This window comes from Cebidichthys violaceus, unplaced genomic scaffold, assembly GCF_023349555.1.
Source record: "Cebidichthys violaceus isolate CVI_PGR_0920_01 unplaced genomic scaffold, fCebVio1.0.p SCAF_5, whole genome shotgun sequence".
NCBI lineage: Eukaryota > Metazoa > Chordata > Actinopteri > Perciformes > Stichaeidae > Cebidichthys > Cebidichthys violaceus.
Genome location: NW_027176705.1, coordinates 6,804,549 through 6,831,609, shown reverse-complemented (window position 1 = coordinate 6,831,609; position 27,061 = coordinate 6,804,549). Strand labels below are relative to the sequence as shown.

Here is a 27,061-nt window from a genome sequence, read left to right as displayed (position 1 = left end):
GTAGTACTTTGTGAGAATAAATAATTGTCTATTGGAAATGTATGAAAACCCCCAGTAATTACCATTAATTGGAAAGACTCCAAATTAATATGTGATCTTCAACATGCTTGGGATTTCTTTTAGTCCGAATAACTTATGTAGTTGACAAGCATGCACCCTGGAAACTAGCAGTCTCTGGGCCAATTAAAGGTGGATAAAATGCAGCCGTGTTGCAGCACTGCTCTCCTTTACGTCAGCCTACAGTACAGCTCTTCATTGCATAAGCGAGTGAAAATTGGTGAAAGTGAAAATTTGCAATGCCCAACTTAACTCTCTCTATTTAAATGGTAAAGAGTAGCCATGTAGAAAACATTCAGGTACCAGCTTCTCATATTTAGAAACTGGCAAGCTTTATGTCTTTGAGATTGTTTTTATTGTAGAAAAAAGGTATATATATATATATATATATATATATATATCGAGAGATTTCTTTTTAACTTGCCCGTAGCATTTGCCTTTATCGTCTATACCACAAGTCAGCTCTGGATAAGAACCTATCTGTCTGTGAGTCACACAGACAGATAGTGATTACATATTATAATTATGGGCCGATCAGTAATGAACTTAAAGACAAAGTAAGTTAGATAAAGACAGAATGAAATCCTCTCTCTTCCTTCATTGTCTAAATGAGACTTCTTGAAGCAAATACCGAACAAGACAAGCAGATACCAAATGCTTCTCTATATAGTAAGAGACCGGTTAATAAATTCAGACACATATAAGTGAGCTAAGCTGTCTAATGTGTTATGTTGCCAGGCAATGGGTTGAGGCACCTACAAATTGAGGTATGCTGTGTTCTATCTAAGCTGCTAGTTAATGGGTTGAGACATATAGTAAAGTGCTGGCTAAATGCCCGCTATTTCCACCCCATGATGAAAAAAACCATTAGGGAAAATGCCATTCTGTTAAGAGAAGATGCAACACAGCAATTACCTGCAGAGCTGACTTACAGAGATGGACAAGCACACATGTATCCTAACACAACAAAGATAACAGTAGAACAATGTTGGAAATGAAGGGAGTGGTCTCACATGTTCTCCCTAGTCACATTAAGGATTGATTAGATATTAGAGCTAATTCACAAACCTTTCCCAAACTACAGTATAGGGATGCTAGGATTTCTGCCGATGCAGTATGTTGATGGGTTTGTTTAAGAATAACTATTTTACGTCACTTTCACATTTCCAGTCATATTTACTCAGCTGTTGCCTGGTGTAATGCTGAGCTGGAATAGGACAAGTCTTCAGAGGTTGAGTTTAAAACATTTTTAATCCTCCATGTTGTTTCTGAGAGTTCCTGAGTCATATTTCTGACAAATTCATTAATATACAGAGACTTTCTCGTTCTCCCTCTCTTTTCTTTCTCAGGTGCTTTGTTCTTGTCTTGCTCTCTTTTTGTATGCGTTTGATTTTTGGTCATTGATTTGTAGGTTGTTGTGATTCTCACCAAGTCACCACAACACTGAAAGACATTTGCTTCTCCTACTCTTTTACATGCCCCCGCTGACCATTCACACACACACACACACACACACAGAGAATCTCAACAGCCCTTCACTCCTCTTTAATAGTCTTGTTGCTCCTCAGTACTGCTTTGTACTTGTTGCTTACTAGCAAACGATTTTTTGTCTTTTTTTAAAAGAAAAACCTTGTCTTAGACACTTTAGTGGTATAGACAGAATTGAAAAGAGAAAATCATCACAACAAAGCACTCAAAAAAACAACAGACAACAAAGTTGCTGATTCAGGACAGCACACAACTGCAACCAAGTGTACAGCACGTCTATAAAAGCTTTTACATTTAAAAAGTATAGTGGCGACTTACTGCACACCGCCAGCACCCACGAGTATTACTTCCTGGCATTAAAAATGGTATTGGGTACAGGAAGAAATTATTTTTTATATTGGTTCAGTCTCCTCTCAGTCCCTCCATCTTCCACTGAAGGGAAAGAGCTAGTGGTCAGAGTGGAGACTGAGTGTTGTTTCTCTAATACCCTACTCATGAAATCCTCGGGTGGATGAGTTTATCTTGACACTCATGACCCCCTGAGCTGGTTGGAAAATGCTAATGATTTGTGATTGAAGTTGCACATTCAAAAAGGACCAGCTCTTAATTTGTACAATGCTTTTCACATACGGGATTCTCATGCAAGAAGGCTTCTTGTGTATTTCTTTACGCAACCTAACTAAGCATGTAATGAAGAGTTATTTTTGAAGGTGTTTTTCTCTATTCCAGTCAGTCAACAAAGGCTTTATACATGTTACCAGTTTGAAAATCTAATGCCAGATAAATAACAGATTTGTGATCTGTGTACCAGCAGGCTTTGGGAAAGCTTAAATAAAGGCTGACGTATTTCAGACCTGTTTAGGCGAGTCAGAAGAATAACGATGTGAGCTGAACTTCGGAGCATTAAAAAGGCCTTTGATCATCCAGTGTCCTTGGAGCAAACATAACCTCTTCAGACATTTAATCATTCAGGAGGAGGTTACAACTCACAAATGCATGCTTGTCTGTTTCAATTGCTCAACTGTGCATTAACCCAGAGACAGCTACAGTATGTCATCGCACATTTCTTTGGTAGTAACATTGTATTACTAGTGATGTACTGATACAGATATCAGGCCGTAACTGTTTTATATCTTCATATATTTATATGCTATATGCATTATATATTGGAATTCTGATTCCTGTTTAAGTTTTGACTAATTTGTTGATGCATTAACAAGGTTTACACTCAAATTGTAATTCCAGTTAACTATGATAATTTTTTACCAAGTTGCTGGTGTTTATTTATTTATAAATAAACACTATTATATTATAGTAATAATAAATAACAATTAAGTGAATTTATATCTGTGTGTTTATTTGTTATATTTTGTTTTACAAAGTTAGGAAAGCATTTAAGTCAGTCCTGACAATTGCAATCACTTCTACACACTGAGGCACACAGCTTATTAATCAAACAGGTATCGGATTGCTACTTGGCATCGGCTGATACCCAAAGCCCAGGAATCAGTATCGGTTGCATCCCTTTATATTACCACAACACTGTTTGGCTTGTTTTGCACACAAATGTAATGCATTACAGAGATTTTTAATCCCAAAATGTTTGACGGAGTTCCTGTTACAAAGCTAAACACGGCAGCTAAATGTGGTGGTTATGTAAGATGAAGATGTAAAAGGTTTGTTTAATCATGAATGTTTGCTAACAGTGACTGATCTCTATTTTGAGTTGCGATGCAGTATGACAGCTGCAAAAAGGATTTCAGTGTTCAGCAGAAGTCAAAATCTTGCATCAATCTCTGTATATATCAAATGTAAGTGACTAGCTGAATTATGGAATAGGGCATCAAAACTGTGGTTACACCAGTCACTGGTACAGTCATGAGACGAGACACTCCACATACTGTACGTGTCAAACGCTACGCTCTTCCAGGTCAGAGCCCGTGGCAAGTCTGAGCATCCTCTTTTTAATAGACTATATCTCAGATAGTTGTGATGGTTGTCAGAAAGTCGTGGTCGACAGCAAAGAATAATACACATGCATACACAGAAGATGGTCCTTCGACTATCACCATAGAGCAGTGAATTTGAATCTATGTCATAGCTGTATTAGTGTTATCGTCTGCCCATGTGTTGAGCTCTGCATCAACAAGCAATATCACAATACATAATTTAGCATTTGCTAGAGAGGAAAGAAAAAGCCAGGAGAGGAGAGGAGAGGAGAGAAGCATGAAATCAGATCACTAATCTTATGATGTAAGGATTCACCAGAAGTAGGTTAGCAAAATGACAGTCTTGCCAACTGTATGAGTATCATGGTGCTGCAGAGGCCATATTGCAGAGAAACATCACTGTTACAGTCACCTTCCATGATAGGATAACTGTCCTCTTGTTAAAAAAAAAAAAAAGGAATAGGCAAGATGTAATCCACTTTTTTGTTGAAAATTTATATCAGTTAAGTAATACACTTAATTAAGCACAATAATGCAATCGCATGATTAAATTACCTCCATAATCACTTTACTCAGGAATATTAGAAGCAACTTAAATTTGAATTCTAATCATCGTCCAAGGTAGCCGAGCTCTCCCTCCTGGCTCTAAAATATCATCCTGTGTGCTGCCACAGTTACCTTTCATTTACAAGCAAGGAAGAGGGGCAATGTTGATGTCTTACCATTCAAAGCTGTACTTGCTTTTTCACAGAGTTGCTTTGAGGCCATTATATGTTAATATGCATATTAATCAAGTCAGCACACATTCAATTACATTTTCTTAGATACACCTGAAAAGAAGCTTGATTTGTTGCTTGTCACTTTTGGGAATTAATGTCACTGAACGAATGTGTGTAGAGTCAGTAAATCACTGACAAGTTGGCTGTGAGAAGAGCAGGGAACAGAAGAGAAGATGAAAATATATGACCTTGTCACTTTGGGACAACACAAGACAGATAGCATCTCCCTATTGAATGGCCACTGTAACATCCAAGGCATCTTGTATTACTTTGGTAATGCTATCAATTACAAACCAGGCAATACCCTCGATTTCTAAAGATGTGGAGCTGTACATTTGTGAAGCGATTACTGATGCGGTAATGCGTGGGCCCTGGAGATGTAGGCTGGCAAGATAACCATGACAGAACATATCAGCAGCATGACTATCACACCACGTCCACATATAGCATCCTGGATGGAAACTTCTATGTAACCGCTTCCTGTAAAGGCACGAGACCACCAGAAGGAAAGTTGAACAGTTTGAACCGAGCTAAATGTAAGTTCTCGGTCATGCAGTGGAGTGAAAGACAGAGTTTGCAACATCTTCTGTCATCAGAACTATGGATACAACAGACTCCTGAACTTATGAGATGAGAAGAAAATGAAAGGTTTCACTTTACTGTGACGGTAAAGGGAGTAGCTGCAGCACAATGGTTCAGGCTTTTAAAATGCAACGCTTGTTTGTCAGAGTCTAAAAGAAGATGCTTAAGTATAATTTAGAAATGGTGTCATCGAATAGTTTGTCCAGCCGACTCTCAACACTGTGGCAAGCAGCGCAGAATGAGAGACAAGTAGCTGGCGTCAAGAAATGTAACAGCCACCTTGCTAATAGCGAGGTAACTAAGCAGCTACAGTTTATCAGTTAAGTCAGTGCTGTAGCAGATTGAAGGGTAGGCAGCATCAGAACATCTCTCCCCATTCATTCTGCGGCTCAGCAGACAGCCGTGCCGTGGTGGTTAGAGTCTGCTGAGGTTTGACTTCACGCTCATTTACTCACCATTGACGACCATTGTGTCACTCAAGCTTATCATACCCGTATGCTACATTAGCTCACCACGTAGCTACTTACATACCAGTTGAGTTGAAGATAAAGTGTGAGCGTTTTAGCCCATTCTGTCGAGGTGTTATAGAATGAATAGAAGTGAAACGTTTAATAAGCAAGAAAGCGTTACTGATTGGAGTTCAGTCCATTGAAATAATGGTTTGGAACAACGCTGTAGCATGAATTTCATAGCTAGCTAGATTGGGTTCACCTGTTCAACTGCTATATTAGGCATGGCATCCACTCAATGGATTTAGGCATGTATACATGGTCAAAAAGTTAAAACAAAGTATCAGAACCAAGGTGATTTAAGTGACTTAGAATGTGGCATGTGTTGGTGCCAGAAGGGCTGGTTTGAATATTTTTTTAAATCAACTTTGACTTTCGTGAACAACCATCTCTTGGTTTTACAGAAAATGGTCAGAAAAAAAGAGAATATCCAGTGAGCGTCAGTTCTCTCACTGTCCAATATGCTTAGCAGATAAGACCAAGATCAATGGCGGACTATGTTCCAAAGCGCTGTATGAACCTGGTGGATGTATAATTGTATATGATTTATACACCAGTGATTATTTCTTGATTATGTCACTGGTGATATGGATTTCCCAACTGACAGCTATCCTGAGCGACATCATAGCTAGTGGTGCATGCATTTTCACGTCACTGGTGTTTGGATATGTTGAACATTAATCGTCAGGGAGAAGATGGTAACGGAGGTCAATCTCAATTATATCATTGCTGCTCAGAAGATTAGATAGAAAGGAATGGGAGGAGTAGAAAATGCAGCACATGAACGTTGACAGTTGTACTGTAGAGTAATAGTGCAGCTGGCCAGACGGCTTTGAGTCCTGTCATGTTGCAATATGTTGGTGGAGTGGAAGAAAGAAGAGGAAAAAAGATTTGGTTGACAAGACCAGAGTCAACGGTTTTGTTCTGCGAGCCTTGCAGTCAGCAGCTGACTCATGTCAATGCTGGTATGTCGTGCTTTGCCTGCATTATGAAGCATGTTCATAAACTATTGAGAATGTGAGCTATGTGGACAAACCTGTTATGTCTCCCAGTGCTGGTTCATCACCTTGGCCCAGACGTGACAGGTTTCAAAGGACGGTGATGCTGATTTACATCATCATAGATAATGAATGATTTAAGAGGTGACTGTGAAGATCTCTGTGATGGATTTTCAGCAAAACCATAACAGCAATGTGGCTTTCATGTAAAAGGATAACTATTGCTACTAGCCTTGATTAGATAATTGTTGGTTACTCTGAGGGTCGTTTTCCACACAGAGTGTGTTTTGATTCAATATTGTCACTAAGACCTTTTTGGTTTCACAGTATTTTTGAGGTGCTATTTACTTTGGGTTCATTAAACCTGATAGGTTGAGGTTTATGGTGCAGGACATTAGGTTTAAGAGGAGAGAAGAAATGGCACGCAACAAAGGTTCCTGGCGAACACAAAAGACTTTGCTGACTTTGTAAAGTGCATTTTTTCAGATACACTGGAGACTCGTGGCAATGACAAATTAACAAATGTTTTGATTGTGAGAACAGAAGTTACGGCTGCTTTTTGAAGAGAATTACCAGTAAAGTTTCTCACATTTGCAACATAATTTAATCTCAAGTAGCAGTCATGCAGACATTAAATATAAAGCAAATTATTACAATGACTTTTTCTCTGGCTCGTCTTCCTTTAAGTAAATTACAGGATTGTACCACTAAGACAATATTTTTACTCTACCATGTAATTCACAACAAATTAAAAATGGATAATTTTCAATTGGCAAGAAAGATGACTAATCGCAGTCATCATAAACAGTGATTACTAATAGTATCCAATACAGCTTGACAAAACTTTTTATGCAGTGCTTCAATAAAAAAACACAGCAGATGATACATTTTGCATGACATTCTAGATAAGATGAATTAATCAATGGTTTCCACATTCAACCATAAATAATACTCTGATTAAAATATCAGTCATGTTGACAGAGCAGACTGTGGAAATAGAAAATACCCTGCTGAGCCGGAATTTGCAGATTGATTCCCTTTTGAGGCAGTGTGGCTTACAGCATGTAACTGATGCACAAATCAACTTCTGTTATACACCAGTAAATGCAGTGTCTTTGGAATCTCCATTCATCTTATAAAACTAGTTAGTTCACTCGTCTTTTTCCAATATGGAAAAGCAGAGCCGGGTTGTTGAGGCGATCTGTAAGCTTTTAACATCAGAACCAGATACACTTTCTCACCGGCGCAAAAAATGTACCTGAATTCATCTTGGTGTCTGAAGCACTGTGGCGATTCGATATGCAGAGGTAATTTTATATAATAGCTATATTTGCTGGTTTGGTAATGTTCAAAATGGAAAAAAGGTCTGAAAATACAGCCATAATTTATCGTTAATAGTTTTCTGTTTATGTATGGGTTATACCAACAAGATGCTAATTAGTGAGCTTTAGAGGTGCAGGTAGACAGGTTCTTGCCAGGCTAGCTGTTCACACTGCTTACAGTCTTTATGCTAAAATAAGCTAACCATCCCTTAGCTCCAGCTCAATACGTAGGTAGCGCACAGATATAATAAGAGTGGCATCGATATCATCCAACTCTGGGAAAGTAAGCAAATAAACTTATTTCCTAAAATGTAGTTACTTTTACACATATGGTGATATGGTTTTATTATTATTAACAATTACATACACAATGTAAACATGGTGGACATGATTAAAGTTTCTTATATTTAAGAATATGTTTACATCAATTTTTGATCATCTTGCATACCCCAAAACTGAAAACTGCAATGGCTGATAGCTGTATGACGGGCTATAAGCTGCAGAAACAACTCGATAAACTAAAAGTTGTGAAGTGAGGCTGGTGCAGTGGGGTTATGTTGTTAGCCAGCTGCTCCTGGTGGGCTGCCACTTGATAAGATTCGGTAATACACATGTATTTCTAATGTGTGTGTGGTATTCCACTGACGTTAGGATAGGTAACACATTGGTTCATAAGAAAGCTTTAATATTTTATCATATGATATTACATTATATCATAAAGAAAATTATATTATATTATGTGTTTAATATAATAATTGGTCATTTGTTTCTGTGGCTCATAGGGTCCATGAGATAATATATATTTAACTAATTTAGAGTTTTGATGTATTATTATATTATCAAGACATGTATAATATGTGAAAGTATGAATGTATAAATCACAAACTCATAAATATGATAATTGGATACAGCAAATTAGGAAACATAAATTACAGCTTCAATATAACATTACATTATATTATATTATGACAATTATATGGCAACATGATATACATGGGAATCTAATGAGGGATATACTTTCTACATATAAATTAGGTGATTAGGCTACACTGCAGAGAGGTTGTTAGTGGATGAATAAAGTACAACAGAGGCAGGCTGGTTGGCTGGCTGAGGCACCATTGAATGCTGATCTACAAGCAATTATCCTTTTCCAATTTTCTGACCATAATTCTCAGGTTAAAGATCTATCCTGTAATTAGTCGCGGCTTCCAATCAAAGGCACATTATTGCAGACAGAAACGGGGACAAAGTGGATCGATCAGACAGACAAACAGACAGAGAGACAACTGCCAGCTGCCAATACGTTAAAAGAGAATTTCTCCAAAGCCACCTTATTAAGACTTCAGACTGAGAAAAGGTTCAGAAAAAGAACCGTCTGACCTAAGTAGAGAGTAGACAAAACAAAACGATTAGCAGAAAGGAAGCGAGAGGATGAGGAGGGAGTGGTTGGAGCAGTAGACTGAATGAGATGAAAAAAGGTAAATGAGCAGGAGAGGGAGGGAGTAGTTAAGAGAGAGATTGAGAAATAGAAATCACACTTCAGAACAGAGAGACAGAGCAAGAGGAAGGAGGAGAAAAAGGACAACAGCTAAAAAGGATGAGGCAGTGAGTGAAAGAACCAGAGAGAGGAGAGGAGCAGGGGAGAACATTATACCAGATCTGAGTGGAGGAAGTCATTTAGTTAAATTTAGCCATCATTTAGAAAGCTCTTCATGCCCCCTAAAAAGCTCCACGCCAGAAGGCTACTGTATGCCACAAAATGCCTGCTAAAATCAAAATTAGGAGAGGAGAGGAGAGGAGAGGAGAAGAGAAAAGAGGCGCAGGCTTGCTATGTGACACCTCTCTCTGTTCTCCGTCTTAGTCAGTGCAGTGACGTCAGCTTTTTAACGGCATTGGTGTCAAATCTGGCCTTCCTCCTGTTTCTAGCGCCAGGAAGACAGCCTGAAAGAGACTATTAGAAAGTGTGTATGTGGATTCTTCATGTATATTTATGATACATTTATCCTTTTTGATTACTGTAGTGAATTCTTCAGAGGGAGGACACAATATCAAGAACACCTGTGTAATTCAATGGTACCTTTATGAAGCTTAGAATGTTCCATTCCTCCCCCAAATACCATTTTGCTTTGAATGCTTGCAACTCTGCAGTCCCACTTACAGAAGAAAGGGGCGATATCAGAGCCCCACACTGGAAATGATGGTTCTCTGTATGACATTCAAGCCTTAATATAACAATATAGTGAAGTAATGAATAAAGTCGCTCTCCCTCTGGGTGTGTTGTAATCCGAGCTTCTCCGCTCTTAGGTTTAATAGCCGCGTGTGCGTTTAGCGCGTGCTCCACTGGCTAGCTTACGAACGCCACACTGAACTGCGTTCATACGGCATTAAAAGTTGATACTCCGTCCTGACAGACGTCACCCTCAAGTTCCCACTCAGGTAAACACTGTTAGCGCTGTTAGCTGCGAGATGCCGGATCAGCCGTCGAACTTGTTGAGTGCCGTGTGAAAGCATTAGATATATATTCAGGGTTCCTCACTAGGGGTGTCCTGATTCTTTAAATCCACAATTCAATTTGACTTTATTTTTTCACAGTTTGATATGATTTAAAAGATTATTTTTCCAAGACTAACTGCTGAACCATTGTTACACTTTCGAGTCTTGATTGGTTTTATGCTTATGCCCTGACAACTGTCACTTACATTTTCAAAACTTCTTTTAAAAGATGAATGGGATTTATGGGGGGGATTTTCCACACTGAGGCCATATGGTCAAATTCAAATCATGTATTTAAAATGTATAAACTATAGGTTATTTCACCAGTCAACTGTTAAACATAGAAACAAAAAAAGGGCCAAAACATGGCAGAAGGGTACTTTACAGCTTGAGTTTCCTCTGCTGCACAAAGCCACCAGATCCTGGTCGTATTTTGTGGAAATGTGTCTATAAATGAGGAGGAAGTCAAGAAGAGAAGTTTCTTTCTCATGCGTCGTGCTATTCACTCCTCTCACGTATGCTCACTCATGATGTCCTTGCTGTCATTGTTTGGGGCCGTCAATCCTGGTATCAGCTGGTCTCATCACTCCAATAGCACAGCGACACATCTACATTGTTAACCTATCATCTTGCTGCTGCCTCCTTTTTAAATAGGATTCTCTTTCTGCCTTAGGGTTAGGATTAGTTGTACATTCATGCTGCTGTTACACGCGTCCTTCCACCTCCCCATCGACACCCATTCTTTGCAGTCAGTCTCAGCAGAATCATTCTTAACCACCACCAGTGTCTGGACTCCATGGGGCTTGCTGCTTCTTAGGGCAGACGCCCCATGATTACAAAAGCTTTCCGTCAAGACTTTATCACACAACATCTGTTACAGTAAACAATTATCTTCTCTTCATAAACTTTTCTTTCCTGAGTGACAATTTGGTTATGATGCCTGTGAAAACATCTTGCCATATTTGTCATGTTGCCTGAGGTGGCATGCGTAACAAGCCAACAAACTGTAGTTCCGTCAGCGACGCATCGGTGTGGCAAAAATAACGCCACACCGATGACTTCAGGGAGGCAGGAGAATTTCAAGTTCTGTTGTTTGTCATCTCTGTCTCTGGCAGTAGGCATGGTGTCTCCAAAAGTGCAGCTACAGGCTACTGGTAAGCTACGCTTGTGTCGTCTTGGAAGTGTTTTTTCGCAGAGGAGGCGGTGTGTAATGCCCAGAGACAGCAGCTTCAAAACGACGCTGTTTAGGGGGGGGAGGGCACACAAACGTGATTTTGAGGTATATCGACTACACTCACACACTAAGTGGGATGAAGAGAGGAGCCCAGACAGAGGCGTCCACATGAGACGAAACACACTTGTACGACACTTGTAGACTCAACAATTTAGTTTGTGCAATTTAAATAAAAAGACAACATGGAAAGGACTTGTAATATGGTCCTAGGAATACACATCCGGTGGTCGGGGTGGCGACCATACCAAGAGCAGTACCTTGATACCAGACAGCAGACTTCAAGCCTTGATTCTAGCATGTGTTTGAGTCAGCAGAACACTTAGGTGTGGCTACCTTGTGATTGACAGGTCGCTGCCGCTTCCAGAGCCGTACGGCGTCTCTATGTCACTTCTACACAGTTCAAATATGGTCACTTCAGTTCAGTGGTTGCAAAAAAGCCAAAATCAAAGATGCCGATGTCCAAAAATGCCAAGGCTTCAAAACCGCATGCCATAAACCAATGGGTGACGTCACGACGACTACATCCACTTCTTACATACAGTCCATGGTTGGTTTGTCAAACCAACCCCAGTACATATTGTCACTCCAACATAATGGCTTGCTTGCTAGGTAGAAAATACTGACGTACTGTATAACAATAATACATTTGTCAACTCTGCGGTTTAAATAACTTTTAAAAATCCGATTTTGTGCAAGGTGTTTTTGTTTATATATTTGGGCACTACTAGTGTCAAAACCTTCACGTCTCATGTCCTCTTAAGTGTTGCTTTGCTAATGAGTTACTTTAAGTCCATTTGTAGTGAGCTTGGTAGAGTTAGTCAGCATAAAAAGTCTGAAGTTCTCTTCTTCATTAGAGTTAATAACTCTACACTTGGCATTGATCACTCTCCTGTTGGATCGTCATATTAGATTTATTGGTATAATTAAGCTGTGTTCATATCTTATCATCTTCCTTCTTTAAACTCTGCCTTGATGTGCCATCCTGTTTCCCTATGGGTGTCAGTGCATCTAGGGTACGTAACTGTGCTGTAAGATGCTTTGGCACTAGCAGCATGCAGTGCCGTACTGCTGCAGCTAAAGCTAAGTCTCAGAGAGATAATGGCTTATTGTCTGCTTCCCCTCGACCATCAACAGATTAGAGGCGTGTAGACATGAAGGCTCTCCCTTTCTCTTTAGTTCTCTACTTCTCCTCCTGTTTTTTTTCTTCTCACCTCTCTTTCTCTACTCCTCTTATCTAATGTTTCTTCTCTATAAGCTGACACACTCTCTCCTCTTTCACCCACCCCACATATCATTTTTTAACATGTTCTCTCTATTTTCAGACATCATCTTCATTCTCTTCGCTGCCAGAAACCCAAGAAAACTGCAGCGTCAGCCAAGGCCCTCCCCACCACCACAACCACACACTCGCCCTACCTCGCTCTTTCTCCCTGTGTCTCTCTTTCTGTGATAGCGACCAGAAAGCTGTTTATAATACCAACAGTGGCTGATGTGGCCATTTGACATTTAGACAAACGATCTACGGAAACGGCCGTGGAAAGAGAGGGGCAAACGAGAATAGAAAGGCATAAAGAATGAAATAGCGGACAAAAACAAGAAAGAGGGTAAAGATAGTGAAGATGAGGTGCAGAATTGTGAAAAGGGTGGAGGATGAAACAGTCAGAGATACTGAGAGAGAAAGAGAGAGGAGAAACTGAGAGGAATGTTGGCAGGGAAGCAAGAGAGCAGCACAGGAAGAGGATAAAATGGAGCGAGAAAATAAAAGGTTGGTAAAGAGCGAAGGAAATGCTGGTGAGAAGATGTGGAGAATGAAGAGACAGAGGAGAAGAAATAGATAGAGGGCAGATGAGACTGTGACAGGAGAGTTATTTCAGTGGTCATATAGACATCTCAATGAAAATGCCAACAACCTAATCAAAGGACTCGAAAGGGCAGAGAGAGAGAGAGAAGAGAAAGAGACGCTGAACAAAATCAAGAAGGAGAATGAGAAGGAGTGAGGTGGAGAAAGTTGATGAGAGAGGAAGGACAGAAAAGGACAGAGGGAGAGAAAGATGGAGAGTGGTGGAGGAAGAGAGGGAGGTCAGACAGTGAGGGGATAGATGGTGAAAAGGAGGGCAGTTAAAGGGGAAGACGGGGAGAGAAAAAGAATAAAATTGAGAAAAATGAGATGCATGGAGGAAAGGAAGGAGAAGGGGTTCGATACATAAACGGTATAAAGAAGAATCAAGAGTCATGGATGAAAAGAGGGCAGAAGACATGAGGCAAGAGAAAAGGGGCAGAGATGAGATAAGAGATGAGTGGAGCGCAAAGGAAATAAAATATGTGAGAGAGAGAGAGAGAGAAAGAGGGTCAGACAGAAAGGCCATGGACAGAGGGGATGTATAGCAGAGACACAGAAAGAGGAAGAGAGAATAGCTTGCTTTTTTAAATTCAAGAAGCACTACTTGAAACTCCTCATTGAAGCAGCTTATTGTCTAATGTGCTGAAGATGTGCTGAAGGGCCCCGATACTGTCTCGCTGGCAGAATTAGAACAAATTTGAGTCAAGAATATTGTTAAAAAAAAACATAACTAGTCTGAAAAACAAAGTCAGACTAACACATGCTTACATTTCAGAGCAGGACTTAAGACAGGTGGGCAGACAGACAGAGAGACAGACAGAGAAGCTGTGCTATTTGGCCATCATTTGTCAGACAGAAGTAAGCGATTGCCGTTGTTCAGATTTAATGGCCTGTAAAGGACACTGCAACATCAATTTTCATACAGCTGTGAGTGTGTGTTTGTGTGTGTGATTGAAAGAAAAAGAAGAAGAAAAAGAGCGAGAATGTGTGTGTGTGTGTGTGTGTGTGTGTGTGTGTGTGTGTGTGTGTGTGTGTGTGTGTGTGTGTGTGTGTGTGTGTGTGAGAGAGAGAGAGAGAGAGAGAGAGAGAGAGAGAGAGAGAGAGAGAGAGAGAGAGAGAGAGAGAGAGAGAGAGAGAGAGAGAGAGGTGTGAGTGTGTGTAGCTGATATTGCTACGCTAGAGTCTTGGAGCCTTTTACAACCTTTCCTTTATTGTTGCCTTATCACACGGCTTAAGGCCTTCCCTCCCCCTCCTCCTCCTCAACCCCCTCACCTCTTCCCTTACTCACTTCGCCACTCCTCATCATTTCTCTCAGTCTCTCCATCAATCTCTCTTTCTTATCCAGGTGACAGGGCAATACTGCTCAGTTTACACTTAGAGATGTCAGCATGGCATTAAAACCCCAGCGCTTCAGCCTTAAACGATGTTAATCTTCTTTTTTGTACTCAAATTGATAAATTGTTTAAAAAAATGTTCCATTGCCCTATGTTATTTAATTTAGTTTAATACAATTCAATTTGATTTGATTTAGTTTAATTAGATTCTACTGGATTTCGGTGGATAAAATCCTGTTATTTCCCCAAAGGATGGAACAAGGAAGCATTGGTAATAAAGCACGTTGTGGTCTTTAATGGAAACAAATAAAGACTAAATTCAACAAGAAACAATTTAACAGCCATTATGTGCTTAGTACGTTTCTTGGCCTTTGGACCCTGGAAACTAATTTCAAACCTTTTTGTGGAGTTTAAACACATTTAAGAGGCCTCCCTCCAACTCTCCATCTGCTCTCTCTCTCCTCCTTTCCTCTCCTGCTCTGCCATTACGAAGGTACCTTGTAAAAAGCCTTCAACAAATCAGCAATTGCCTCAGTCAGTCACGTAGCCAGCCTGTAACACAACCAATCAGCCAGCAAGTCAGTCAATCAACTTAACAACCAGTCCATCATTTAGTTGGTATATCAAACTGACAGTCAGTCTGTCAGCGAGCCTGCTGGCCAGTTTCTCACCTCCTCCCTCCCTCTCCTACTGCCTTCCCTGTAGGGCTGTACTGCAGTGGCACAGTGTTTCGCGGGACCTTTTCAGCAGCACTCCTATGATGTTGGTTTCCAACAAGCTAACATCTATTAACACCCTCCCGTTTTTTATATATCCGTCTCTCCCAATCTCTTTTTCAGCCTCCCTTCCTCTGCCTCCTCTGTCTTCCTCGCTTTGTGCACCACGGGACCATTTTTTTTTTGCCGTGTCCTTACGATGTAGGCTCAACACTGCTAGCGACCATTACTGATCATTAAAAATGGATAGAATAAGAACGATGCCACTGAAGCAACGATAGCCTGTGGCTAATGCATTTATCAGACATACAGACACACATGCTCAGTCCAAAATGCGTAAACACTGATTTACACACAAACATGCCGGCTGTCATCAAAAACTCTTCCAAATAGTGCAAAACACAGAAACACACACAGGGCCCCAACTATAAACAACCCCTCACTGACAGTCACATATTTTATATGTTTGCACACAGGGCTCTGCCTGAGCTCATGTGCACGTACAAAGTTCCACACTTTATGGAAATACAGATTCAATTCCTTTGCATGAACACACTCATACAAGCAAATGCACCCACTCATGCAAACTTGTGTAAACAAGCAAACACTAATACACATACATAAACAAATTGAAGACTAACAGATTTACTTGCAACTTGCAACACTACATTTATATGACACAGCTTGTACAGCGTTCGCATGACTGCACGCAGAAAAGCATGTGTACACACACATGGTGTCTAGATACAGTGGCACACACACTTTTAGCTAACGCATGGACATTTACACACAAAAGGGAACTCAAGCACAAAATAATCCCATCACTACTTCCCCCTAACACACACACACACACACACACACACACACACACACACACACACACACACACACACACACACACAGATCTAACACTAACCCTAATCATTTTTCTCTTGAAGGCCGAGACAAACACTCACACTAGTAGACTGTTTAAAGTGATTCATCTTCTGCAGACTTTTCAGCTTTCTACAGATAAAGTAGTACAACAACACTCACATATTTTACAGAGTTAATGTGAGTAAAACATTGGACTGCTCAGTAGATGAGTGAAGTACACATAATTTGACTAAAAACACAAGGAAAGACCGTCATCGAGAGGAACACAAACTACTAAAGAATCTGAACCCTTTGCCAACCTGGAGAGTAATTATTACTGTGGCTCTATATTTCTTTCTGTGTGTGTCTCACTGTCTCATTCTCTCCCTAAAATCACATTAATGGATGAAAGTAGCTTCTGCTGCTGCTGACTCGTTGCTTTGAAATGGAAATGTAACTCATTGGCTTCATATGTAGAGCGCACACACACACACACACACACACACACACACACACAATCATATTGTACACGAGGCGCGCACACACACAGCGTAGGTGTGCTGTAAAATTATCTCTCACACACACACACACGCCCTTAAACCATGGAACTAAGCGAGAATAACTGAAATAACACTAATGTAACATTAACAGACACATTAGCCCATTAATGTTAGCCCGCTAGCCAGGCATTAGCCTACAGCTTATAGAAAATGCCATGCTAACAGAAAGCCAAAGCGAAAATAATAAAACAGAAGAAGTACATTAACAGATACATTAGCCTCTATATTCAGTGGACAGCAGCACCAAACAAACAGATACTCAGGTTTAAAGCTGCAGGGTGGTACAGAAGATGGACATTAGCATTCAGCTGCATACAGGATCTTTATTCAAGATAAAAAATGTCCACACTGCTTAAGTGTCTTTAAGCAAAACACTGAATCCTAACCAGCTTCTACAAGCTGACCCTGCACTCTCATCAAAAAGTGATTTTCCCTACCTGTATTAATAATTACCATATTACTTTTATCTGTGTTATTTTTGCTTGCTAGCCCTGGGATACGCCATAGTACGGCACAGTTTTACATTCATACCGGCAATGGCCCCACATCAAAAAATTCAGCATCCTCATTCATTTCAAGAAGACCAATTTGCTGACGCAGTGAGTGCATTGCCAAAAAGGGCTCCAGCTGCTGCAGTACTTATTCAAACCCCTTTACTGTTAGCAAACATGATGGCGTATTTTTTGTGGTTAACTTTTTTTAAGTTATCTAAGGCTGGCTAGCAGGTTTTGTTGGCTTGTTTGTTATTTTTTATAATGGCTGACGAAAATACAAGTTTCTCTCAATACAGTCACTCACTCTCCGGAACTTGAGAAAGTTAACATTAACCAACAGGACATTAGGATATTAGTCAATCTCTACACCGCCAGCAAACTATCTTGACCTTTAGAGCAGACGGGAGCTCCAGAGAGGACAGCTGGCTAGTTAGCTTGCTAGCTTGTCCATCTCCAGAGCTGGCTAAGGTATGGTATGGTAGCTAGTCTCAGTAGCTCCCGCCTGCTCTACTCCCAGAAAAGTAGTCTCTGAGCAGCGAGGAATGAGTCAGAGTGACTGGAGACCCAGCTCTGCCGCTGGTGGTCTCATTTTTTGTATCAGTGTAACGCTAGCGTGAAAGCATAGTGGAGTTAGCAAGAAAGTAAGAAAACTAACTAATTAGCAAGCTATAAATGAAATTAAATGAAAATTGAAATTGAAATGAAAAAAAAAATTTGAAATGAAAATTAAATGAAAAAATTTAATTAAAAATTAAAAAATGAAATTTAAATTTTATTAAATTTTTTAAACATATATGAAATTTAGCCTCTGCTTTTAATCCATCACCAACTTATTGGGAGCAGTGGGCTGCTGAAAAGCGCCCGGGGAGCAATTAGGGGTTCAGTGTCTTGCTCAGGGACACTTCGACACAGGACACGAAGGATCAAACCGTCGACCTTGCGGTTACCAGACGACCACGGTCGCCCGAATGGTCGCCCGTTCAAATGAGTTGAATTTACATTACAGTCATTTAGCAGACGCTTTTATCCAAAGCGACTAACAATTCAGTATCTATCTATACACCGTAGGCACAGCTACGGGAGCAATTTGGGGTTAAGTGTCTTAACAATGTGGCTCAAGAACACATTGACATGAGACTAGCAGAGCCGGGGATCGAACTGCCGATCCTCTGATTGAAAGACGGCCCTGATCTCCACTTAGACGTGGGGGAAATTAAATAACTTAATGCTTCCTATTAGCAACATTTGCTCTCCATCTCTGAAACGCTTTAACTATACTGTAACACGCTAGTGCCTAGAATCACACTTTATAATCTCAAATGTATGCAATATCAATTATGGCACCCAACAATATAGCAAGATGACATTTTCGATGTATAACTTTAGCCCACTACTTTGAGGTGATTGGTGTTTGCCTCAAGCTAACACTGACGTAATCATGACGTCGGTCGTAAATGGGTCTCAAGGCCTGGGTTTCTTACTGAATGTAGCACTTAACAACAATCAGTGCTGAACAATCATCTTACTGAACAGTGCTGTGAGTAGGAGGACAGATTCACTTGCTCATGTAAGTGCATTTGAACGTCATGAAATTGTTTAGCTTAGATTTTTTTTTTTTTTACTAACTAACTAACTAATGTACAAACTAGATATTAATCTTTAAACTAAATTGGACAAAACAAATTGAATCTACAAAGATTTTTGTATTCTCCACCTAAGTTGTAAATCCCTTCCTAAAACGTATAAAGCGTATCAAACGCACCTATATTGTCTTCAAACCTTACTTCGGTTTGTATTTCTTCTTCTCTCTTGTAGCTATGTTTTGTTTTGCAGTGGCATTGTCAGCCTTAACAAGGTCTAACAAATACGACATAAATGGAGGCACGAATGTATACAGTAAGTCTGCCGATCAAGACATGCTGAAGAACTACACAGAATCTTTCTGTGTTGATAGAGATGTTTGAAATGTTGAATTTTAATGAAATAGACTACACTTCAATTTAATGCAAACATGGAATGGTAAATGCAAAGCACCATTTCTTGAACACACTACGCTACGACCAGAATACATTGCATTGCCGTTAACATAGTAAACGGACAGAAAATGGTGAAAGTTATGTACTTCACTGGAATTTGTAAAAATGTATCACAGCTGTTGATGTTTGGAATTTGAATTTTTCTACTTAAATTGGGATATTGGTTGTTATGGATGTCTTGTAGCCACACCGACTGATCTTTCATTACAAACTCCAGTTGAGAGGCTCATTTCATGCTTATTTTTAGAGCTGGCTGGCTGAGTAATCCTGTGTAATGAAATAACCCTCAGCTCCCACCACAGCGAGGCGTCTGCACCACAAGGTACAGAAAAACAGCAACAAACTGCTATGCCAAAGTGGCCGCATTAAAAGCTCGATACCAGCTAAATTCAAAGTTTTAACCCATGATGTAAATCATAATTCTTTATGGCCTGCTACAGCACATAGCTCATCTGGCATCTATTTGGGGTTTTAATAGCATACTATAGATTTATTTACATGCTGGATATATGCAGACAAAATTAACAGTCAAAATATGAATGTAATGGTCTCTATTAGTTTGGTTTAAAGATTTCAGGAAAAAAACAAAAAACAAGATGGTGGTTCAGAAAAAGAGCCTGACAAATGCACGAGACATGGCATTTACTCAGGCATACTAATGGGTGGTAAAACACAATTGGACCCGCTATGCAACAGCACTTTTATGATGTTCATAATTTCAAGCTCTGTCGTGCTATTTCATATGATATACACATGCTCTTGTATTTCGCTTTTTCATGCTGTCCGCTCTGATTTGAAATGACAGATAGATGTACAATGCATGCTGCGTGATGCAGTATTTACTGCAAACATGAAATATTTGAGTCCAGTCATTAATATCAACAGATTTTAGAGCCCTGTTTGCTCGTGCCTTTAGGTCAGCTCGGTGGATTTCCCTCAATATCTGAGGTATAAATTCAAGGCAGACAGGGTTATGATGTCATTACTTAATGCCAGACATTACTAGCCGAGCAGCACAAGATGGAAAAGTCATTCCTGATTAATCGCATCTGCTGAGGAATACATTTTCATTTTCTCTTTCACTTTGTCTCCCAGTGCATAGCAGTGCCTCTCTTTCCTCTCTGTCCCAACGTCTCTTTAACACACTTGCTCTGATCTCTGCCTCTATCTCAATCTCTCTCTCTGTCTTCACACAGAGTCTCTGCTCTCTCCCCCTGCATTAGTGTAATGTATGTAGGCCACGGCTCTTTTAAAAGTTCTGTCATTTGAACTCTATAAAGATAGATTACTCGCTCATTTTCAAGCCAGCGAGGATGGCTAAAAAATACTTTTTCTTTCCAGCATCATGAGCATAATGACCCATGCACACTGAACATGTAGTGTGCCTTTTCTTTGATAGTTGACTCTACTTTATGACACGAACAGCAGGAGTTTCACTTCACATGTTCTGCACCTACAGTATATTAAAATAATCTCTGCGGTTGTTAACTGTATTGAAGTGTGTGTGTTTTCTCTAGTCTCAGTGGACATCTAGAAGGACCCTCATCAGTACTCATGTCTCACTCTTTCTGTTACACGTGTGTGTACACACACACACACACACACACACACACACACACACACACACGTACAGGGTTTCATGCTCTTCTCTCAAGCTCAGATTGTTTGAACTGTGTGTAAACTTCGGTGTGACTGAGGGGATTCAATTATTATACAAGCACCTGAAAACATTGACCAAAATGTCTCTCTGTCTGTGCATATGTATGTGTGTGTGTGTGTGCCTTTTAGTCTGTCTCTCCCACATAGAGGTGAAAGTGCTCCCATGCTTCTCTTACATAGGGAGCAGAACATTATTTAAACACACACACAAAGGGAATCCCACCCAAATGTGCACACACAGCTTTATGAATTTAAAGTGAAGCGGCGAAAAAATGTATCAACACACCAGCACAAGCACAGAGACACACACAAATGGGCAGAGGCACACATGTGCTTCTGCATATGCATAAGCACTGTACTCATGAGAATCTCAGAGCACATGGTGAGCATGTTAACTATTGATCAGAATATATCCTGTAAATATCTGAAGTCATCTGTTTTGTTTTAGATGGAAAACTTATGTTGAATCCCAGGTCAACAAATTTAGTAACATTTTATTTTAAGTCACCCTATTTAGCTTTTGAAAACAATATACAAGCATTTAAAAAATGTTTATAAAGCACTATAATGTAGTTATAAGCAGATGTACATAGAGTTAGCTTAGGTGTCAGCATGAGACCCAAGTGCAGGACCCCTGTCATATGATAACAGCTGACTTTATATGGGGAGGATATCATCATCATCATCATCATCTCTGACAGATACACTCTTTCACGTTTTATTATACTTTCTGAATTTTCACAAATTTCACACTTCTTCTATGTCTAATACCCTCAGTTTTATGTACCTACAGTGAATTTTAATTGAGCAGATAGCTCTGTTTAATTAGCCATCTTCTCATCCACAGGAACAATGTGTGTGTGTGTGTGTGTGTGTGTGTGTGTGTGTGTGTGTGTGTGTGTGTGTGTGTGTGTGTGTGTGTGTGTGTGTGTGTGTCTAAGTGAGTTTGTCAATTTCCCATGTGTGTGATATTAGTATGCCAGGCAGAGGGACAGACAGCCAGTCCCAATATCTTATTGTTTGGCATTGATTCAATGTCAGCTAATTGTCACCGTGTGCATGTACGTGCGTGTGCGTGCGTGTATGTTTTAATGTCCTAATAAGGATAAAACATTAAAAAGCTTTGGACATTTTATCATTTAATCATTTCAAAAAAGGAATGACAACAAGTCACTGAAATGTCCTATATGTCTTTGAGTGCCTGTTTATGTCTCTAAGTGAACAAGTGAGTATGCTTGAATAATTAAACAAGTACTTCATGGGCCCAGTGGGGGTCTAAAATGAATTTCTGACATGTTATTCTCAAATGTGTGTGTGTGTGTGTGTGTGTGTGTGTGTGTGTGTGTGTGTGTGTGTGTGTGTGTAAGTGTGTGTATGCACGTGAATGAGTGTGTGAAAGGACAGTCCCCTGTAGAGTGTATTTAACAATATAGCAATTATACAGTATAAGCACTAGCTGGGTTTTATGGCAATTATCAACACAGTTCCACATGTGGACGTGTCTTGGCTGAAACAACCTGTTGATGAATGAGCTTAATATATATGATTTCTCACAGCACAGTTTGGCAGGTAAATGTATGTAAAGATTGTACAGCAGTGGGGCAGTGTTGTTACATGAACATCCAATAAGCATGATGGTGATTCATGATTAACATGATTTTTACAAATCTAGTTGAAAAATAAATCTGTTGCTCAAACCAAAATCTTGATTTTTTATTTTTTTTTTATTTGATTTGGAATTAGACCTACTTTCTATTGTATTATGTATTAGTATGTATTTGTATCATGATGTACTTACTACTAAGTGTTAATTATAGAAATAATTATTGTGGTGATTCTATAAAGAACCTCTAATATAATTGCCAAAACATGAACAGAAAATAAAGAAGCTCGCTCAGGGAGAGAACTTCACCGGCTTAAAAAACTAAAATTGAATTAATATAACTTTTTACTCTATCTTCATGCTGCCTGTGATGTATATTTTCATGTCTGAAGATACATGACTTTTTATGACATTTTTAAGTGACATTTTCAGACAATCAATAATTAGTTGTGTGTTGGAATTTAAAGTGCGACATCAGATTTAAAAGGCTGGCAACCATCTGGGGTTTGAGGTTTGACGAAATAAATTATTACCACCCTCCGTCTGTCTTTCCAGATGTCAGTCTGCCCTTTAATTTTCTTAATCTGTTATTCTGTGTGTTTAACTCTTCGATAACTAAAATAGCTGCAGGTATGCCGCTCATCATCATTGTACTAATGTGACACAGAAAAGCTGAATTTGTGAATGATGGCCATGATGCATTGAAAAAGTAAATTAAATGTCATATTCTACATTTTCTTAAATTGAAAAGAATAATTTAATATTAAATCTACATCATACATAGTGTAACTGTAAAACTGCTTATGACTGTGAGGCAAAAAAACAATGAAGGAAACAGACAGAAACAAGTGCACACACAGATTGGAGTGATAAAAAGAAGCAGTCAATCACAAACAGCTTAAACAAGACATCATCATATTCATCAACATTCACATTTCTCCTACAATCACACTTTTACTCAGATTCCGTTATTTCCAGGTTGACAGTCTGCATGTGTGGCAGGGGAATACAGATAAAGATCACACCACCAAACACATACACACACAAAATAAATGCACAGTAACACCCAGAGATAGATCGGTGAAGAACAAAATACTGTTACACACGTAATTATCAGGAATTTTAACACTGCTAGAAACAATTTTGTTGTGTATCGCAGAGGGGGGGAAATCTGACAGATGTGTGTGTGTGTGTGTGTGTGTGTGTGTGTGTGTGTGTGTGTGTGTGTGTGTGTGTGTGTGTGTGTGTGTGTGTGTGTGTGTGAGAGAGGGAGGGATTGAGAGAGAAATGCAGAGGGACAAGCACTGAGAAAGAGGGAGGAGAAGTGCACACAGAGACGCTATTGATAAACAAAGTAACAGTAACGCTCCCACCAAACGAGGAGAATGTTAACACTCTCTTCTCTATCCATGTTTGAAACCAGAAACCTCCTTGGTGACTAAATCCCCACCAACAAAAACCTGCTGGGCTGCTAACACGCAGCATCAATTCCCTGTCATGCCATCAGACTCTCTACAGCCACTGAGACCACAGCTCCTGTGTGTGTGGTGACTCCACAAAAATCATGCTATACAGTGAGAGTGGGATTTCCTCTCTCAATGCCCTCCGGGAGAAATTCCCCCTCATCTCCCCCTGTCTGAGTCTGCTCAGTTGTAGACAGTAACACAAATTATTAAGTTAGTTGCCAAGATGTTGCCTCATACTAAACAAGATTTGAACTGTTTCTGTTTCCGATGTGATCACCTACGCTTGGAGAAACAGCATAAAGTCTGGTTTAAGTGATCTGGGATTTGTTTCGAAGTTGGTTTATTTGTTTTGATAACAATATCTGCACAGCATAGAGGCCCAAAAATGAGCATGCCTACTGTTCCCCAGATATAATATTGAGTCCAAATTGGGCACTGCACTCTCTTTCGATCACCCGCGCGCGCACACACACACACACACACACACACACACACACACACACACACACACACACACACACAATAACCCACTGTAGCTCTCATTCTCTCTACCTCTCGCTATTTCAAACACGCACGCACAATAGGACACACGGACGCCGTCCCCAGAGAGACGAGCACGCACTCGTGTACACGTAGCTCTCCCTCTAACACACACTCACACACACACACTCACACACACACACACACACAATCGTGGTCCGCAGCAACGAGACGGAACGAATTAACCACCTTTCTGTTCCTCTCACTCTCGTGTGCGCGCTCACACGCAAACAAATCAACCTGCGAATGTTCTGATCCCTTCCAACACATGCGCGCACACACATATATGCAAGCGCCCGGGCACACTCCCAAACACACGCAGACAAACCGAAAACCTCCAAAAAACTCACCCTTGGACGAGGAGAAATCCCCGAAGAGAAGCCCCAGCAGGAGGAGAAGCGGGAGGTCGCGTCTCAGCCTGCCCGTCTTCTTTACGTTCAGCCTCCTCCCCATCAACAGCATGTCCGGCGCTCCCAAATCCGTCATTTTGCTGTTAAATAAATCCAAGCTGGCTTAATGTTAAAGCCTTCTCCCCACCTTGCCGCTCTGCTTGGTTGAAGGAAGCGGAGGGGGGTAAAAGAGGACGGCCGCCCCCCTCCTCCTTTTCCTTTCGTTTTTATACAAAAAAAGAGAAAAAGAATTACACCCGAAGATCAATCACGAATACCCCACACACACATGTCCATGGTAACGTTTGGACAGGATAACCGGTGACGGGTTGTCGGTCTGAGATCGGGCAACACGCTGCTGGTGTGAGCTGTCATAGCAAAGACCGGAGGACCGGAGGAGAGAGACAGAGAGATGAAGAGATTCAGTGAAGGAGAGGAGAGAGTTGGTTGGTAGGTCCGCACAGCACAGCGAGCGAGCGACGACTGAGGGGGAGAGAGGGAGAGAGGGAGAGAGAGAGGGAGAGAGAGCACATGAGAGGGAAAGCGGCCAACGCAAAGAGAGAGAGAGGTGTTAGTCGAGGAAGTAAAAGAGAAGGAGGAAAAGTGGAAGGTAGTGGAGGAGAAGAGAAAGGAGGGAGGGACGTGAGAAATAAAGAGAGTGTCCGGAGAGGGAGGGAGGGAGGGAGGGAGGGGTGAGACAGGGAGGAAAGGATGACAGGAAACAAGGATGACAAAGGGGGATTTCAGGTTGTTTATTTATTATTTCAGGACGATAGAGGAAAAAAGAGTAAAGGAATGAGTGGGAGAGGGAAAAAAAGGAAAGAAAACGGATGAAGAGAGGAGGGAGGAAGGTCAGACATATTTAAGAAAGGTGAATAAGAGGAAGAGAGAGAGAAGGACTGGAATTTCAGAAAAAGGAGGGAAGAAGAAGGAGAGAAGGAAGCATGAAAAAGAGAACAATGTAAGGTAAGACCGGGGGAGAGGTGGAGCAAGATGTGATGGATGAAATGAAAGAAGCAGAAAAAAAGGGATTTCAATGAAAGGAGAAAAAGAGATGAAGGGGAGATGGATATAATAGAGGGGATGAAAGAAAGACGGATGGGAGAATTGGAAAAGACTAAGCAATGGAGAGAGGAAAAGGAGGGAGGAGAAAAGAGTGACAGAGAGCAGGTGAGAGGAAAGCAGAGGGGAGGAGGCCAGAGAGAGCAATGTTAGGAGAAAGAAAGGGGAGAAAGGTTAAAAGAGGGATGGCAGGAGGGATTCAGAACAGACTAAGTTAGGGAAGGAGGAATCAGATGGTAGGAAGGAAGAAAAATAGAGATACTAAGAAAGAAAAATGAGGAATAGAAAACGTGAAAGAGGAGTGAAAGGAAAGGGGAACGCTTAAGGAGAGAGGAAGGGAAGATGGATAGAGAGAAAAGAGGAGAAGGAATTTTAGCAAAGATAGCAAGAGAGGGAAAGAGGGAAGGGGATGGAAAAGAGGGAGAAGAGAGGAAAGAGAAAATGAGAGGGAGGGAGGGTAAAATGACTGATGGAATGAAAGATGAGGAGCAAACACAGATTCAGGGAGGAGAGGGGGTTAATAAAAGGGTGAAATGAGCAAGAGAGAAGAAAAGATTTATTTCAGGAATGAAAGAGAGAAGAGGTCAGGAAAGGAAAGACACGAGTGAATAGGAACAAGAAAGAGGCTGTGTGAATGAGAAAATGAGGTAAAACTTAGAAAGACTTGAAGGAAAGACAAAGGGGGAAGGAAAGGGCTGCGTATTGTTTGTGTCTACGTGCCAAACACACACACACACACACACACACACACACACACACAAAATATACTTTCAAGTATATTTCCAGACTGTGATTTGAGAAGGTGACATGGTGTTAAACACAAAAAAAAATCACCCTCTCCTTCCTGCCAATCAATCTCAGTGCCATATGGACAACACTCTGACTCTCTCATCTCTTTAAGTGTGTGTGTGTGTGTGTGTGTGTGTGTGTGTGTGTGTGTGTGTGTGTGTGTGTGTGTGTGTGTGTGCGCACCCCAAACGGAGCCACGAGCCAGTTATTGATCCTCGGTCCCTGGTGGCATGTGCAGAGGATCACGCTAACAAGATTACAACGCTTCAAACACGACGTGGAGACTTAGCCCGCTGATCCACCGAGA

General features: G+C 40.5%; 1 protein-coding gene across 2 annotated transcripts in view; it reads right to left on the bottom strand.

Moving 5' to 3' along the window:
- The window catches only part of LOC137887269 (CUB and sushi domain-containing protein 1-like), a 361,990-nt gene extending 336,585 nt beyond the window's left edge, over window positions 1–25,405 (bottom strand). For both annotated transcript variants that reach the window (XM_068730105.1, XM_068730106.1), the window contains exon 1: window positions 24,865–25,405. In XM_068730105.1, coding sequence (XP_068586206.1) covers window positions 24,865–25,000 — 136 coding nt within the window. In that variant the 5' untranslated portion in view covers window positions 25,001–25,405. The remainder of the gene's footprint in view (window positions 1–24,864) is intronic.
- Window positions 25,406–27,061: the final 1,656 nt, after the last annotated feature.